Below are 19,173 nucleotides of genomic sequence, written 5' to 3' on the forward strand. Positions count from 1 at the left end.
CGAGTAGTGATATTTGAAGAGAGGTGTGTGTTAGGGGAGCAATGAGCATAAGGAAGCCAGCCTGCCTGTTCCTCCCCCTTCCTAATCATAGCCTTTACTCACAGACAAAACTCCCTCCCTCTCTCATTCACTCACTCACTTTAGGCCAATCCGTCCTCTCTCTCTCTCTCCCTCTCTCTGTGTCTCTCTCCTACTCTGAGACAGAGTCAGAACTCTTCTCCCTGACAGCCACAAACATCTACAGCACTTATTGCATTCAGAGAGGGAACCTGCAAACAAAACTTCACAGAAAACTTTTGGTTCTTGTTCCAGAGAATTTGCTGAAGAGAAGGAAAAACAAACAAACAAACAAACAAACTAAACCAGCCCCCAAAAAAACTGTTCGTGAAGGGGGAGGAAAAGCAGGGCCTTTTTAAAAGGGAATCACAACAACTTTTGCTGCCAGGATGCCTTTGCTTTGGAAGAGAGGATTTCTGTTGGTGCTTTGCTGGATTATAGTGAGGAGTTCCCCAACCCCAGGATCCGAGGGGCACAGTTCAGTCACTGACTGTCCATCATGTGCCCTTGCCACGCTCTCAAAGGATGTGCCCAGCTCACAGCCTGAGATGGTGGAAGCAGTAAAGAAGCACATACTGAACATGTTGCACTTGAGGGACAGACCTAATATCACCCAGCCAGTGCCCAAGGCAGCACTTTTAAATGCCATCAAAAAACTCCACGTGGGAAAGGTGGGAGAGGATGGTTATGTGGAAATAGAGGATGATGTTGGAAGAAGAGCTGAAATGAATGAAGTTGTGGAGCAAACCTCAGAAATCATCACTTTTGCAGAATCAGGTGAGTGCTTGAAAAAAAACAAACTGTAAAATATCCTTTGTCCCCAAACTGAAAAATATCCTTTCTGCCAAAACTGCAATTAACTTATTTTCTTCTCCCCAGCAATAATTTTTTCTACAAGGTTGTAGGATGAGACTGGGGGGAAGGGAGAAGGAGGAATGGGATGGGGGGGTAGGACTCTGAAGGAATTTGATTTTTCTGACTTAGTCTTGGCTACAGATTACACTTGCTAAGCACAGTCTGTCACACAGGGAGGAAGCTCTCTAACCAATCTTGAACATAAAGTCAGGCTGCAGCAGGGTCCTCCAAACTCTGCCTGTAAATACAGAGTACTTGCAGTAAAGGGCTGGATTGCAGAGTTGATGGTAAAAGAAAAAAGGCTGTAGCCTTTTGGGGAGTTTATGAAGACAGAAAGTGAACTGCAAACTACTTCAGAAACAGCCCTTTCATGTAAAAATTATAGTGGAAGTTACAAAATCAGATGAAGCAGCTTTAAGTTTTACAAGTGAGATGGCTTTTTTTGTGGGTTTTTGCCCTCTTTTTTTTTTGTCTTTTTTTTTTTTTTTAAATTTAACACAGCATCTTCGGCAATAAAGAGTTGCAGGGACTGTCAGATGACTTCAATAGAACTGGACAAGTTGCTGTAGCTGATCCAATTTGTAATACAGACTTCTGCATACTGGAAAAAAGATTCTGCTCCTAAAACACTCCTGCCAAAAATGCAACCTTGGTAGGGTGTATTTTGAACTGTTTCACAGTTCTTTTTCCCCTAACTCTTAGGCAGTAAGAGCTCAGAATATATGTATTTAGTAAGTAAAGTCTTAAGTCTCACATAAATTGCCCATGGGAAACAGCTCTAAAGTTGTACTTTGCTGTCTTGTTCCTACATGACTAGGACCAGAACCCATTTTAATTCAACGTATGTGTATCTGCACATAAATCTGTTAGTGTATGTGGGTATGCTAATGCATGCATCAATAGCAGTTACTTGCAATAAGTCTATCATCTAACTAACAGCAACTTTTTATGATGCTGTCTAGCCAAAGCATTTTTCCTGTTGCCAAGACGGTTTTAAAAGAATGTCATTGTTTTGTTTGGTACAGCATATGGTAGGCAAAGTATGCAAAGGAACTCCAAGCATTTTTGTTGAAAAGTTTGCTGCAGCAGTATAAACAATTAAGACAACACTCAGAGTTTCCAGTCCTGAAAACCTGTTGACTCAGATGTTCTGATTGCAGGGAAGCCATGCACAAGAAGTGTGCATACTTTTAAGTGCAGACATTCCTGCTGACTGTCTGATTTCCAACTGTACAAGGAGCCCTTGCCTTTGGAGTCCTTGTCAATATACATATTATCAGTTCTTTCAGCATGAGAGCTCAGGCCTTTCAGTTTTTCCATCCCCTCCACTTCAGAAAGCAGAGAGTAGGTGTCAGTGCCAGAGGTCATTAGAAGCAGGGGCAGCTCAACATTAGTTTAGAAATGAATTTATAAAAGCAAGGAAACCTCTAAGCTGTCTACAAGTCAGATTCCCCACCTGGTTTTCAGCAGCTCGCTCTGAGCACAGTGGAACACATATGGCATGAACAGTGGTTTCTCTTCACTGTGTGCGTCGCAATCATTTGTAAACACATTATTGTCTCTCCTGAGCTCTGACACAAAGGAATTTGGAATTTGATATATGCCTACTCTGTACAATACCCTCCAACGGCGGCTCCCGAAGCCATTGGCTCTTGCAGTCACGTGAGCAGCAGAAATCATGCCATTGCCCACACACTGGCCAATCATCCTGCCACCGATCCCCCGCCACCAGCCACCAACACTGTCACTCAGCTTGATTTACATAGCGTTGTCCTACTACTGCTGACAAATTACTTGAAGAGGACTTAATGCTATGGAGCTGCAGGACAGGGGCATCCACTGTGTTCTCATGCCTTCTCCTCCCTGCCACAGTTCTATTCCTTTGTACTAAGACGATCCTGGAAGCCCAGGCAGGAGGGCTGCTCTGTCCATTTTTTCCATACCTGCTGCCTTTCCATACCTCTTTGATTTGGGACAAGGGAGGGACTATGAGCAACCTAAAAACTGAGCTCTGGTTTGGGCTTATAATGGAAATGATAAATCCACTCTGTGGAGTAACTTCAGATTACTGTACCATATTCATCTACAGCCATTCACCTGGTAACTTGCTAACATCAGAGGATCTACCACATTTTACAGGTGCCAATGCTGCAACAACTTAAGTAAGCCCTTCTTGAGATCCTGTCCTCTTGTGCACTGGAAGTTATTCCTATCAAATATTAAACCAGTGTTTTTTTACTGTAAAGGAAAGTGAGGCAAAAACCAAAGGCAAGTGAAATGTCATATAGGAAGTATGAGTTAAAAAGACAGGAATTGAATATAGCCACAGGGACACCCTCCACTTTTCGTACTGTGGGAACTGAGAATAGCATGAAGAAATTTAAACACCAAGCAGGAGAACAAACATGTTCTGCTCACAGCCAGGTTAATGTGTTTCTGGCTTTTAACATCAAACTCACTCTGCCTCAATAGAGGGCAATAAGAAATCAATGAAAATGAATGAAAACATCTCATATTGTATCAAAAAAATGTCTACAAAAAGCAAAATAAGACTTTAGGCTTCTTGTTTCTTTGGGTACAGCTTGACATAAACAAAGCCTTTAGGGAAATGTCTTTCAGATGCCACATTAATTACTTGCCTCTATAAAAAAGTAGTATTTCCATCTTTCATCAGCCATATTCTCAAACATGCAAAGAAGTGGGGTGAATGAACAAGCAGCACCCTGTGCATGCCGCTCTGTCTTGAGACTGCTATTTTCTAAAATAAACCAAAATTCAAACAAGAACAGACTTCAGACAATTAGAGGGCAAATAAATGCAGTAAACTTGTCTGAAGAACAGGTGTAGTTATGTCCAGGAAATCAGCAAAATAGTTGGCAGGTACTTTTTACAGCTAACAAATCTGGACAGATCTCTGTAAAACTAATGACTGTGAGTATTGGGCAAAAGTTACAAATGCACCCTTACTGTCCTTTGGCACTCTTAAAAGTAAAACATGAAAATTGCTTTCTACTTGCATATCAAACTAAGATTACTAACGTCAATTAGTTCTGCTGTAAGGGAAGCTGTGCCAGAGTTCTGTGTGTTACTTCAAAGTCTTAAAAATAGTTTTTTGAGGAGCGGGGTCATAAAATTTTGTGACAAGCAAATCCAACAGGTTCAACAACAGAGATACTCAATACTTATAAATATGATTGGCTACTAACTAGTTCATTATTTTAAGTAGACAGCTTATTAGGCAGTTCTGGGATTCTGCCAACTGAATTTGATCCTGGCAACTAAACTACCAATGAAAATGGGTTGCTAACATCAGCCCCCGAGAGGGTGACAGGAATTATCAGATGAAAATACAGAAAGCTAAAGATTTATCTTCAGGAGAAATTCCAGGGTAAAAAAAGAAGAGTCTGCCAGCTATTTAGACCACTTCCACTGTTTTGTACCACTTCATACAGAATTCCAGGTGAACTGACTTGATCATGTGATGCCTACCTTCATGTGCAGAGGGATACATGTATTCACCTACCGTATACAACCAAGCTGGCAGTTCAGGATGAAAAAAACCCGCAAGGATGTGTCGCTTATGTATTTTGAATAGTTTTGACAATTTTCTTTTGAAAATAACTGTATTTAAGGGTACAAGTATTCATGCTGAATAAAGAACGGCCACGAGAGGGCACACTCCAAAGGCTTTTTGCTCCACACGAGGCAACATTCCCGCACACTTATTTTACCTAATTGGACTCTGAATCCCAGAGATCTTTATGCTTATCTGTAGCTGCTCTGAGTGAGGATCGTTTCTCTCTTCTAGTTTATTTAAAAGGCAAGGATTCACTGGAGTGAAAAGCTGCTAGGAAAATAATGCAGGAAGGAAATAGGTAGAGGAGTAAAAGATGGATGCTAGAAGTGCTGGAAATCTAGAGAGATCAGAAATTATAAATATTATTTTTTACAAGATACTGAGAAATGTGACCATGAATCATCCTATGAGATGATTTGCTCACATCATTTTTTAATGCAGTCTCCTTGGCTTTTAGAAAACAAGCTTATTTTCCCTTGTTGATTTTTCTTCCCTCCTGTCCCCCTCCCCCCTGGCATACCAAATCAAAGATTTCAGGTTTAGCAAATGAAGGCAAACTGCTTCCAGAAGAGGAAAACCATTCTGTATTGATCTGTTTCTCTGTATCAAAAATGTGAGAATTAAGAGTGGTTGGTTGGTTTAAAGAACAACCTGAGAAAGCACAGATGAATCCAGAAAGGTGGGAACCAGTTTAGAACAACATACCTGAGAAAAAGAAAGTACTGTATGTGTCCATCTCTGTGTAGCCAGGCCCACAGTTTTGTGTGCTAGTAGGGAATATCTGAATATGTATTTGCCTGTATGTGTGTATGAGCACACGTATGTCCTTACATGCAGGTATACCAGGGCAGACGTGCTCCTATACCTCTCCCTGTACCCATACCATTCCTGCAGACAAGGATGTGCATTCATGTGTTTCCTCTGTGCAGGATATATCTGCCTTGCATATATGTAAGTGATTCATGCTGAGGAAATCTTATATCTATATCTATATATAGAGATATGCCTGTGAGAAGGCAATCTCATTTAATGGAACAGAGCTTTGCAACGTTGATATAGGATTGAAGCTTAGTTTACTGGAAGCAACTGGAAATTCTGTTATTCATTTCAGTGGGCCTGGGATTTGGGCCTTAGTGCTCAGAAATTAAATATTTTAATGAAAAAAAACAGGCAGCCTCTGATCCACTTAATTTTAGAATTTACAGCAAATTATTACAAGTATGCACAAAAAAATTGCTCTCTCAAAAAAAAAAAAAAAGAAAAGAAAAAAGATGAAGCCTTGGGATTGTTTTTACCTTGGATTATTTTACTGGTGCAAATGTTCCTAAACTTTTCTTGAGCTATTTTAAACGTAAATGAAGAAATCAAATAAAAGAAAAAAACCAAACTTCAACCAAACAAACACCTTTTTTGTTTCTAAATATTTGAAGCCATGTGGGGGAAGGGCTTTCAATTTGGAAAGAACTCAAAGCTGTGGATGTAAAGTGCTTCCTAACAAAATAGCAGAGGAGAGTCAAGGTTCACCAGAACTGAATTATTTCACATTCTGAATGACCTTGTCAGTGCCTCTTTGGGTTAACTTTTCAAGAAAAGTTATTTAAATAAAGTCGCTGCTGCTGCTTTTTTTTCCCCCACGAGCACTCAGGGAATAGTTCTTTTTTCCTGATTTTCTTTTTTGGTTTATTTTTCTCTTACAACAAAATCTTCCTTTTCTGACAGCTAATGGTAAGTAAGAATGAAGATAAGGTATTAATTGTGCCATAATTTCCCCTCTCACTGTAAGAGGCAACAGTAAGGGAGCAGGAATGAAAGTATGTGACCTGGATGAGTGGTCACATATGCTGGATAATGAATAATCAGAATAAATTGTTTGCCAGTGATCCATAGGCTGAAATGCATTCACAGAAATGGCCACTGTCTAACTGTGGCAATAGGAGATTTGTAATCATCAGTCTGCCTAGGGGATAATTACCAGACGATAACACCAAATTCTCTGAATAAATTCTACACTGCAAAGAATTCATCTAACTCCAGTGGTCACTCATTAGTAAACATTTTGAGCAATTATCTCTCAATAACCATGCTCTTCTCTTCACTCTCTTTAGAGGAACCTTTCTAGTAACCTATTTTTTTTCTGTCTCCTGGGGAACGGAAATGAGAAGTGAAGGGAAGGATGCTTTTGAATGTAATTACAGATTGGCACGCAGTACAAATTCCCCCAAATCTAAACATAGGCAGTAGTAAAGTTAGCAACTAAAAAAGGAAAAAAAAGCTTGCTTTGTATGGAAAAACAGTTCACTTACAGTATAATGTAAAAACGTTTCAAAATTAAGCACCGGTGAAGCATAGATATTTAAAGCAACAGCACCTTCTTACACACTGAGCATTTTGCAAAGGAAAATAAATTCTGTGTATTAAGAGAAATTAAGAATAAGCCACATTATAATGTTACAAAGAATAATTGCTTTCATTATGAAAGAAAAAGCCTTAATAATTTAAGAGCATAAAGGTAAAAAAAATTAAATATTTTTGCATTTTACTCAAAAGAAGATACTCTCAATTGTATAGCTTCGACCCCACCTAGTATCTATATATAGCATGAAATAGCAGGGCTTGATCTTGAATCCTGCTGCAAATTGCAAATAACGGAACTTCAACAGCATAGTTAAAGCCAGCCATACAGAGGGAAGGATCCTTAGCCTCAGAGGAAGAGCACACTGGACCTGCAGATCCCTGCTGGATCACAGCATCAGCTACCTCATGCAGGGCCTCCAGTCCTCCTGGGCCTGGGCCCTCAAGGGCTCTGCCAGTCTCTCCACGGGCTACTGTGCCATGCCCATCACCCACGTGCTGCTTGGGAGCAGGTGCTGACTGCAGAGTCCTGTGCGAGCCCTGGCCAGCCCTTCCAGAGGTGGAGAGGAGGGTACCTGTGCAGGCTCTCCTCTGCTTGCATGTTCAGGTTTCTCTCCTAAAAAGGTGCATGAGCACTGGTGAAGAGAAAAACAGATATGAGAAAACTTCCATGCTATATATACTGCTACACTTTCTTTCCATTCAGTAACTCCTTCCATTAAACCTTTTACCATATATGCACTACTTAGAGCTTGTATTTTTAACCACTTCTCACATCATTTGCTGGTGTCACTTGCCCTGCTAGACTGCTCCCTTGGCATCACAACCCTCCTTCAGGAAGGGACTTTGCTCAGCAGTAGAGCAGAGAGGTGGCCTCTCCAATGTTTTGGGAAAGGGAAATGAGGAAAAGCAATCAAAAGGAGCCCAAAGTAATCCCTTGTCTCCTTTTTCAACTGCTTTCTGCTATGATAACAATCCAGGCTGTTGACACTGCTGTTTATATGAGCATGGAAGTGATGAAGGCATTATCACTGTTGGGCTGTAGGTCTTTCCTCAGCAGTCAGGCAGGAGGAGCAGGATGATTACGAATGGAAAAAGACCCTTGCAAATCACCCATGGCAAATGTAACAGCAGGAAAAAAGGGTAAACCAAATGTAACTATGGAAGTGATACCATCCCCAAATTTCAGGAGTCTCCCTTTTACCTTCAGTTTGATGAACTGAAGCTTTAATCCTGACTGTTAATTCAGACCTATAAAGAAAGACTGCTAAATCCCTAAGAAATATTTGGAGAAATTTAACTATAGATTTTTATTGTTATTTTTATTTTTTTGTCTCAGAACACTTGAAGAATTTATTTTGTTGTAGCACTGAACCTTTTGGAAACAGAGATCCTGTTATAAAGTGAATGTGTAACCATAATAAGTCAGATCCTAAGGTCTCAATTTGGTTTTAGAACAGGCCAAACTCTGATTTCAAAATGAGCTTGTCTGAGAACAGTGACCTCTTAAAAACTGCAGGATTCATACCATTTGTGCTGTGTGATCGTAACAAACTAGTTGTGAATGTGGAGAGAATTCAGAAAAGCTTCGTTTTTTCCTAATGTGAAAGCATGCTTTTTATCCTCAACCTTGCACTATTCCCAGTCTCCTTCTAAAAAGACCTATGAAAGGGAAAGTGTTTTTTAATTGCTATAAAACCTTTTATTAGCTATGCAGGTTTCAGGATTCTGTTTCATTCAGAAATATTAGGCTCAGATAAGCTTCCTGCATCATTTTTCTTTAGACTCTTAGCCCACCATTTGTTTCTGAAAATGTAGCTAACAACATCCAGAGAGGCTGTTATTGTAGCTAACAACCTACAAGGAGGCTGTTATCCCTGTATAAGGACATGTCTTAGGCTACCTTGTTTAAGCTCACTTCCCTAAAATAAAGAAAAAGCAAGTACTCATGTACTTTCACCATACTGTTCAAATATTTTTAGTAGTGAGGAAGAATTCTACTTTCACACATGGACGAGCATTTGAAAAGCTATTTAAGAGGGTTTTTGAGGTCCTGTTCCTTTCATGTAATATTTGTCAAAAAGACTGCTTGCATCACTACACTTCTGGCCAGTGCAAAAGGTAATGTGAATATTTGCTGTTGCAGATACGTCACTTCCTAACTATTTTCAACTCCCACTAGGAAGTAAATAGCAGAATGTGAAATACCATGCACTAGCACTTAACAGTGCTAGATTATTCTGTAATTCAGGGCTGCCTGGATTTTTAGATTAGATAGGTCATACAGCTTCTTCCACTGTTGAGCCAGGTCTCCACACCCTATCTGCTTTCTCCAGAGCAGATGACCAGATCAGGTTTTTTGTCCATTTCCAACACAGATGAGCTTCTCATGCACCCAGCACAGTTGATCTGCCATGCACAGGACCCCTGGTACTGCCAGAACTGCTGTCTATGCCCAGCTTGGTTTCTCAAGAATGCAAAATAAATATGGCAATTCCCAGCAATCCATGCTTATTCCAGACAGAAGTCTGTGAGGTCTGGGGAAAGAGAGCAGCTGGGAAGAAGCTGATGGTACCAGAAGGTCTTCTGCAGCTTGATCTAAACCACATTTTTTTTTTTCACCAAGGTTTGATTGGGTAGAGGCAGCAAGCAGAATGGGTTGAATGGAGAGTCTTGGTTGGCAGCAACCCACCCTTGGCACATGACCTGCCTTCAGGTTCCCTTTAAGTCCAGGCCCCCCTCAGAAAGGATTTATCAGGACTGCAAGGGATAACCTAAAGTTAGAAGCTGGCTTTAGAAGGGAGAGTCAGGGGGAATAAAGCCAGAGACTGGCTAGTTCTCACAGCCCTTAGAAGTGTCCATTATCTGAGAGAACACGCCTTAACACCCTATGTACAAGGCAACCAGCCTTTTGGACTTCCTTTGGACTGGAGGGATGTCACTGTACAACTCCTCATGCTCTGAAACTGAGTCAGGAGTGACACTGGTGTCTATCACCTGACCTCTGTTCAAACACAGCTGGCAGCTTTGATATAGTTTGATTACCAGAATGGAAAAGAACCCAGCATTAGCCATTCGGTCATTATTGAATGAATCAATTAAAAAATAATAGAAAAAGAATACTTTCATCATGCCTCACAGTACTGATCAGCTTGCTCTATCTTTTTTATAAGCTACTTCCTTAAAAGAAGAAATTAATGTAACTCACTCTGAAGACTGGCATCAGCCATCTGTGAGAAGCAGTTATCACAAACCATGTGTTTCCATATCTCAGTGACAGTTAAAGTCTACAATTTCACACTCTCACTTAGTGGGAAAACAAAAACAAAACACTATGCCCTTTGGACACTGTAATTCAGAAATGTGTCTCTCTTTGACCTGGGAATGCCACGAGGGAAAGCTGAATGTGTCAGTGCTAGTACTCCACAGAGAAGAAAAGCAACAGGTAGCTCAAGGGGCAGCCCAGCCTGCCTGCAAACTTCAGAAATCAGCAACTCTTGAATTTGCAAGTGAACATAAGGTAGATGTCTCGTGATTTTGCTCCAGTCCTGTCTCACCTGAGAATGGGAGACAGGGAAATGGTCAGGGAGCCTATAGTGGTGAAATCAGTTGCAGTGGGAAGCAAGGAGAAGACCCTTGTTACAAAGAGGGCAGCTTTTCCTGTTACGTGTCCTGCTACTTCTGTTTTCATCACCACTTTCTGGTCTTAGACTGCAAAGTTACAGTTCACTGACAAGAAGAATTGCTGCACAGAAAATTTGGTAAACAACTATGGGTAGCTCAAGAATAATGTTAATGACAAATTGATAATTATGAATACATTTTCTTTCTCGCTAAGGCCAGATATCTATATATTGCAAATCTGTGACCCCAGTCCATCCTGGCCTCCATACTGAGAAGGAACAAAAGACATCATTAGGGCTTTTTTTTTCTTTTTTATATTTTTTGTTAAGAAAATAGAAAATTACCTCTCTTGAAAAAATTATATCACCACCATCCCCCAGCTAATTCATTCTCTCTTAACTTCTTCATGCTCTAGTGATCAAATCATTAAACAGCCCTCATTATTCATTCCAACTTCTGCCAGGGATATGAGCTCTGTATCCGAGAAACACCTCCTCACCATCACAATCATCATAATGACATCTTAGCAAGTTGATACAATTATGCCAGAGAACCATCCCATAATTATACAGTTCTTTAGCTCATTTCTTAGTGTATTCACCATTACTATAATCACAGCAAGTACAGTGCCTTAAATTAGGAACAGGATCTACAGCTAACAGGATGAAAAGTCTGCCTGCTGCAATTCTTCAATTCTTTACAATATATATCTGAAAACTTCTTAAAGTAGAGGTTCATATTTTAGCATGTGTTTGTTTTTGAAACAATAGATATTTACAAACTCATTGTAAGATGCAAATGAAGGATGTATTGTTATGGAGGGAGAGTGTAAACCTCTTCCCCACATAATTTTCAAAGTATTGCTAAAGAACTGGTAGCACTGGGCCTTATTTCCTAACCAGATATTAGGTGTAGATTTTTTTTGCATATGGTACATATGGACTGCCATCATAAATCATTTTTGCCTTTCAGCTCACAGTGATCACAAAGACAGCTTAAGTAAACCTTGGCAGCCACTGGTGCTTATTTGCCATGAGATCCTTTACATTAATTACATTAATCCTTTACATTGTTACTATGAAAAATGCTCTGGTTAAAATATGCTGGAAAACAGGCAAATGTATACTTTTCTAAAAAGAGAATTTTCACAAAATATAAACTGAGGAGGGGGTGAAGGAAAGTTAGAACAGAAAATCCATAAAAATTAAAGAACCAAATAGAAAACCTAGGGCACTTCATGCCTGTGGAAAAAGTAACAGAAGTCTCTTTAACAAAATCAAGCAGACATACTAACAAGCTCTTCCTGTCTATTTCCATTTACCAAATCAGGCACAGCCAAGAAAATGTTGCACTTTGAGATTTCCAAGGAAGGCAGTGAATTATCGGTGGTGGAGCATGCTGAAGTGTGGCTCTTCCTGAAGGTCTCCAAGGCCAACCGGAGCAGGACAAAAGTCACCATCCGCCTGTTCCAACAGCAGCGACAGCCAAAAGGCAATTCTGAAGGAGCAGAAGATACAGAGGATGGGGGGCTGAAAGGTGAAAAGAGTGAGACTTTGATTTCAGAAAAGGCAGTGGACACTCGTAAGAGCACTTGGCACATCTTCCCTGTCTCCAGCAGTGTCCAGAGACTCCTGGACCAAGGCAAGAACTCTTTGGATGTGCGGATTGCCTGTGACCTGTGTCAAGAGACTGGAGCCAACCTGGTGCTACTGGGAAAGAAGAAGAAAAAGGAAGATGATGGGGAAGGGAAAGAAAAGGAAGCTGGAGAGTTCACAGGAGAAGAGGAGAAGGAGCAATCACATCGGCCCTTCTTGATGATGCTTGCCCGGCACTCAGAGGATCGCCAGCACAGGCGGCGAAGACGAGGCCTGGAGTGTGATGGCAAAGTCAACATCTGCTGCAAGAAGCAGTTCTTTGTCAGCTTCAAGGACATAGGATGGAGTGACTGGATCATTGCTCCTACAGGTTATCATGCCAACTACTGCGAAGGAGAGTGTCCCAGCCATATAGCAGGCACATCTGGCTCATCATTATCTTTCCACTCCACTGTCATCAACCACTACCGCATGCGGGGCCATAGCCCCTTTGCCAACCTCAAATCGTGCTGTGTGCCCACCAAGCTCCGGCCTATGTCCATGCTCTACTATGACGATGGCCAGAACATCATTAAGAAAGACATACAGAATATGATTGTGGAGGAGTGTGGCTGTTCATAGACGCTAGTGTGCACAAGACCCTTCTTGTTAAGTAGAAAATGTATCAAAAGCCCAAGAAGAGGAAAGACCAGACATGGTAAAATATTTTTTGAGTGAAACAATCATCAGAAATATAAACAAAAATAGAAGAGAGCAAGAAAAGGGAGAGAGAGAAAAAGAAGGGAAAAAAAAGACTTATGGAAGATCAGAAAAGACTTCGGCTACAAAAAAGGAAGAAAATATCATGAAGCTGGGCTTGAACAAGATAGGTCAAAATGGTGATATGGATTGGGGATTTCCCCTTCCTTTCAGTATGCTCCTTATCTTGTTACATAGTATACTAAACATTAGTTACTACTAGGGGAAGGAAATTCTGTTCCCTCCCTTAGTTACCCATCAGGTCAAGCCATGGTAGCAGCTCATCTAACCTGCAGAAATTTGGAAAGTCCAAAAGGTCAATGAAAAGCCATGTGTATGATCACTGCAGTCACTGGCGCTTTCCCCCCACATTTACAGAGCAACTGAGTAGGTGTATAGTGTTTGTGTTTGTATATATATGGCTATGTATTTATATACACGTCTCTATACATACAGACACAAAACACATACTTAACATTGATCAAGGGTCAATAGTGTGCAGTGTACACCTTCATCTTCTGCACTACATTTACAAAAAAAAAAAAAAGAAGAAAAAAGGAAAAAAGAAAAAGGAAGAAAAAAAGGGAACAAAAAATTAATGAAAGAATAAAAGTTACATTCTGTAAAGGTGCTTACAATGTTAGAACTATGCAACCTAGATGGTTTGAAACTGTTTACCTGCAAGAGAAAGAAAAAAAAAAACAGAGAGACTTTTTTTTAAAATGGAAGTAACTTGTTTTAAAAAAAAAATCTTTGGTGAGAGATACTTGAAAGGAACATGTTTGTCCAGTTGCTGGAGTCAAACATTTCTATATTTTGTAAAAAAAATTTTTAATCGTTTACTATTTGCACTACAATGGTGTCTGACCTGTCTAATCCTTATTTAACAAATATTTGCAAGGGAGGGTGGTTGGGTGTGGGAGGGGTTGAGAGCTGCACTTATTGTGAGCTATACAAGAACTGCTACAGCACACAAAATAGCTATTTTTATTATAATAATAATTATTATTATTTTGTACCTTAAAATGAATAGACACATACACCAAAGACATTTGTGCAAGCCTCTATAAAGTCTGTTTGTGGTTGGTACCATTCACCTGTAATGAGTTAGGGTTTGAATTAAGAGTCAGTGGGTTGATTACATTCAGGCTAGAATATCTGTTAACCAGTTAAATTCAAATAGTGCCCTCAACAAAAAAATCACCATTTCAAGTAAGCCCAGAAAATCCCTGGGATTTGGATCCAAAGTGCTTGGATCTGAGGTCCATCTGAGCATAATCATACTGTTTTGTATGTACAACACTAAACTCGGCCCTGATGCACAGCAAATGTGCATTGCAGGGAAACAGCTTTGTCCAAGGGATATACATATATATGTATATATTTCTGTATGTATATATGTATGTATACACAAGGTATAAGCACTTCTGGCTTCATTTTACTGTTCTTAAAACAATGAATGTTTGTGTGCAAAGCACAGTATGTTAAAAGATTTTTTGTTTCTTACTGCCAAATGGGAGGCTACATGTTCAAAATGGTATTTGTGCAAGAGAAACCTAAAGTGCTGGTATACACTTAAAAAGTGTTGATGTAAAATTACAAGCAGCCTTGGGCCCTATCCACCATTGCTCCTGCAAATATACAGAAAATGGCAATTGTGGTTGGATTTCTGTTTGAAATACAGTCTTTGCTGAAATGCTGGCTTTCTCAACCACCACCCTCTAGCATGACAACTCTTAATGGGTTTGCGTGTTACCTGTAAGACCTAATTTTCAGTGTCAACACCTAACCTGAAGGGTCCAACCCGTAGGGCATAGGTAGATAGTTGTTGTTTTTTAAAAAAATTTTTGCTGTCATATTTAAAAGAATGTTAAACTTACATTTGTCTTTGGGTAGGGGGAGATGATAAGAGGGAATGGGAGAAACCTTTAGGCCCTGTTTACACTGAGTTTGATAACCCTGAGCCTGAAGCTTCAGACTCTCCTAGTTTGCTGAACCAAGCCCCAGTTAGCTGCCTTCTGAGGGGACAGGCTTCTAAATGCCTCTCCTGGAAAGAAGTACTAACACAGCTCCCCGTCTTGCTGAGAGCACAGTCTGTTAAAAAAAAAAAAAAAAGAAAAAGAAAAAAAAGAAAAAAGATAGCACAATATAACCCAGTCACACTGGCTAGGGATAGTGTGTTAGCACCTTCATGGCAAGAACCATGTTTAACAGTGTAATCAGGGCCTTCATTTTTTGTCAGCCAAAACTGTTTGTGTGTGCATGTGTGCGTGTGTGTTCTCTGTGTGTGCAGATGTATGTGCGCATGGGCGCATGTCCGTATTTGTATGTATCTATAGAGATAAAAATGAAAAGGGAAAAAAAAAGAAAAAAAAAAGAAAGAAAAAAAAATAGCCCTTTCCTCTGTTGAATAGGTATCAACATACATGCGTATAGATAAGTTTTCTATCTAATTTATTCCACAATATTTAGATTGCATAGTACAGCTAATGGGTTATACATTTATGTACTTTTTATACAACACAGTTTTTTTACAGACTTGTTTGCAATTTGCAAGAAAAAAGTTGAAAAAATATAATTGGTTAAACACTAAATTTGTCACTGAAGTGTTCTGTAAAATATCAAGGCTTTCTGATTTAAATTATTTGCAGAAGTTTGTTGGGTTTTTGTGTTTTCTTCCTGGGGAAAGTGAGGGATACCAAATGCTAGTAGGAAAATTTTCAGGAAAAAAAAAAGGATGCACAACTAATTTATCTTTATAAATTTAATGAAGATCTTGGCCCTGCTTATTTGAAGCATGTGGCAGAATTTCTGTCAATTTTTCTAGAAGCAGAGCCAGCCTTTGGAGCAGCAGGAACAGGGACACAGTCTGTGAGAGTTGTTGAGGATACCATTTAGTTCATTGGTCTTTGTACTTGGCCTAAAAATTGGGTGCCCCAGAACTCTTATTTATATCATCAGATGTCCCAGAATGGTTACCTGTGTCAACAGGCCCTCTGATGTCAACTGGCCTCCTTACAAGATCAGTAAAACTACTTACATGAGTAAAGTTGTGCCAGGGTGAATGACAGGTTCCTTCTGCTGTGGGCACTATCAAGGGAGAGAAAGGATTCTGAGTGAATGGCACCACAGCCAATGCTGCTTAATCCAATTATTTGAATGAGGCTGTTTGCATCACGGTGGATCTGAACAGAGTAGTAAGGGAAACAGGTCAGATGGCTCACATTGATAAAATTTATTCTCAACAGTGATTACTTAGAGAGCATTGGAGACATGAAATCCCCGAACCTTCCCCTAGATGACAATGGCAAAACTCCCATTGGCTGCTAGCAAAGTTGGTTTAGAAAAACTCATGGTTTTTCTGGCTAAAGGAGAAAGAACCTTTAAAAAATAATTCTCATCCTGAATTTGATAGCAGATGTAATGTGATGAATAGGGACTGGCCTGAAAAACATGAAACTAGCCTGAGACAACTTCCAAGTGAGGAAAGAATATAGGATTTTAGATATTGTGAGCATGTTTCATTATAGCTACACCAAAAACAGAAAAAAGTTTTCAAATCAAGAAGTGTTCCAAGCCCTACTTTTTTAGCTTGCATTTGTATGTGTATGCTGGTCACAAATTTAAAAGATTTCTCCCTCCAATCTCTAGAATCAGTCATGGGGTTTTGATTTGTGGTCAGAGTTATTTAAAATAGGGGGAAATGAAAAACTGTATGATAAAGTAAAATAAGAAATTTGGATGTTAATCAAGACTGAATGATTCCAGCAAAATAGCCCATCCCTGATAATTTGATTTAATTAAATCTGCATGTACTTAAAATAGCATTAGAAATTGTTACCATATTTAAGAAGTTGTTCTAGGGCATGCAGCCTTAAAAATAACTTCTCCTTTCAGGTATGACTGTACCAAAAAAAAGAAAGAAAGGCTCTTAACTACTAACACATTCCTTTCCATATAACCTACTTACTGTTTATATTGAAAATACATTTTCAGTATATATTTAATCACAGAAATGTATTTGTTTAGTGCCTCCATAATCTTATTGCTTGAGAGCTGACCACATTTGGTTGTCTTTTCACATCTCCATGTCATATGCTCTGGTTACATAGCCTAAGAAACTGGCATAAGTGCATGCTAAGATATTTCTTTGGGAGGGCTGAATGTATTTGTATCCTTTAGATTTAGCAAAAGAAAATGCTTACAGATGCTTGTAATTATTATGCACTCATATGGTCTAGTGCCCAAAACTGTAAAATTGAATGAAATGGGAGTTTTGTCATTGACTTCAATAGAAACACTCTCCTACCAAATCACTGCAGAGTAGGGTTGCATTATATATACCTCCTTTTTATGTATTTAGTTGAGAAATAAGCTGTCAAGTTCATTTAACAGTGACACCACAAGACCATGTAGAGGCTAGCAGCAATATCTCTTAGGCAGAGAACTTCAGGCATCTGTAAAGTTTATGTGCAAAATTCAAAATTGATGGACTATAGTTACTCACGTGGAATTGTGCCTTACTCTGTAAGCAATGCCATTGATTTTCAGAGAGTCTCCTTTCCTAGAAAGGTTACTAGTCAGCATCAATAAATTGAGAAAAATCTATTTCTGAAGTATAGGTAGATACAATGGAAATTATTAAGTTCTTTAAGTTAAACCTCATGTCAATAGTGTATATCAGTATAAGAACCAGATGCTAATCCCTTTCCTTACACTGAAAAAAGCTTTACTCCCCCACATGCTCTCATTGCATTACATGTGGAGTAAAACGTTTTCAGCATGAGTAAATAAAATCATAATTTGATCTTCTGTGAACAATTAGAAGCAAGGTTTTCATGGGCCGAAACAAGCAGCACTTCTGGGTTTTATAGCTATTTATTTTTTGAGATATAATGAATCTGTTAATTCTCAATGGGTTTCTTTGTATTTAAATACTTTCAAAAACAATACATTGACGATGGGTTGAAGATATATATATACACACATATATATATTCTATATGTATGTATATATATCTCCATAATAATATGTATATATGAAATATAATACAATTTAATATGACATAACATATAATATTATGTTATATTACATTGAATTATATTATATATATACATATTATATATATGTCTACAGTATATATATATATACACACAACTATATATATGTATATACATATATATAAATTATGAAAGCCAAGATATTATGAAGCCTATTTTGTTTTTATCATTTTGTGTTTTGTTGTTGATATTATTATTATTGTTATTATTATTATTTTGCATACTACATGCAGTGCTTTAACCAATGTCTGTTTGGCTAATGTAATTAAAGTTGTTAATTTATATGAGTACATTTCAACTATGTCAATGGTTTCTTAATATTTATTGTGTAGAAGGACTGGTATTTTTTTTATTTACATTATGTTTAAAGAGGTAACAGTTTGATATGTTCTCATTTGTTTATATTAGAAGTTATTTATTTTCACGGCATTCCGTCTGGTATTTTGATATTTGGAAGGCATGCTACCTATACTTTGTACAGTTAGTGGGCAGTATTCAGCAGCTCCCAGTAGATTTTTAGGCCCTCTATTAAGTAAAAGACTTATTTGGGCTTTTTATTTTAGATTTTTCCTATTGGTTTGCCAGGACCACTCAGTGCACTTATTGCCAGACACTCTGCCTGCGTGACCAATTTATTCCTACTGTATTTACCCAGGACAGAGGACCAAAACCACCTCTGGTGTAAGTCCAGTGACTTCAGTGAAGTTATACCAGAGATGTATTTGGCTCACAGAGAAAATGCTTGTGCAAATCAATGCAAAGAAAAGGCAGAAAGAAAAAGTCTTTGCATTTGGAACGGGATTTCAACATGTTAAAAATGTTTGGATCAGCTGTTACTTTATTTTACTTTGTTCTTTTTGTTATTTTGCTCTTTCTTATACAACAGCAGCAACAACACAAGTGAAATAAATAAAGGGAGTTTCACCAAGCCTTGTGTAATTGTTCCTTAATATGCATTCCTTGCTGGGAAGTTCATGGGAACTTGGGAAATAATGCCTCTTTGGACTGAACAGTATTATATCTTTCTCTTCAATGTGAATATGTTAAATGGACATTTGAATTCATGGCCCAACAATAATGGAATTTTAGGTTATTCCCTTCTCCTTGTGAAGCACATGGAGTACAAAAGCTAAAGCCAACTGCAACATCCCATTGCCTGCAGACTGTTAGGTCTTCAGCTACCATCACTATAATTCCCTTTAAATAATCCAGAACTAGATGCTTACACAGATAAAAGGGGAATTTTCATTACTGAGAAAAAAAATAAAAATAAAAAATTGGAAAGCTGTCAGTTCACATGGGTTAGTTTATAAAT

General features: G+C 38.7%; 1 protein-coding gene across 1 annotated transcript; it reads left to right on the plus strand.

The window, feature by feature from the left end:
* Window positions 1-216: 216 nt before the first annotated feature.
* Window positions 217-17,739, plus strand: INHBA (inhibin subunit beta A). The gene is made up of 2 exons (XM_066557236.1): window positions 217-834; window positions 11,795-17,739. Exons 1-2 carry the CDS (start codon window positions 447-449, stop codon window positions 12,679-12,681), a joined length of 1,275 nt encoding a protein of 424 aa, XP_066413333.1. The 5' UTR covers window positions 217-446; the 3' UTR covers window positions 12,682-17,739.
* Window positions 17,740-19,173: the final 1,434 nt, after the last annotated feature.

Source organism: Molothrus aeneus, chromosome 1, assembly GCF_037042795.1.
Source record: "Molothrus aeneus isolate 106 chromosome 1, BPBGC_Maene_1.0, whole genome shotgun sequence".
Lineage (NCBI taxonomy): Eukaryota > Metazoa > Chordata > Aves > Passeriformes > Icteridae > Molothrus > Molothrus aeneus.

Bases quoted from the DNA above. Each gene is read 5' to 3' on its own strand.
- INHBA (XM_066557236.1), top strand. From the start codon at position 447: ATGCCTTTGCTTTGGAAGAGAGGATTTCTGTTGGTGCTTTGCTGGATT. The intron at 835-11,794 runs GTGAGTGCTTGA...TTACCAAATCAG, and splicing joins CATCACTTTTGCAGAATCAG to GCACAGCCAAGAAAATGTTG.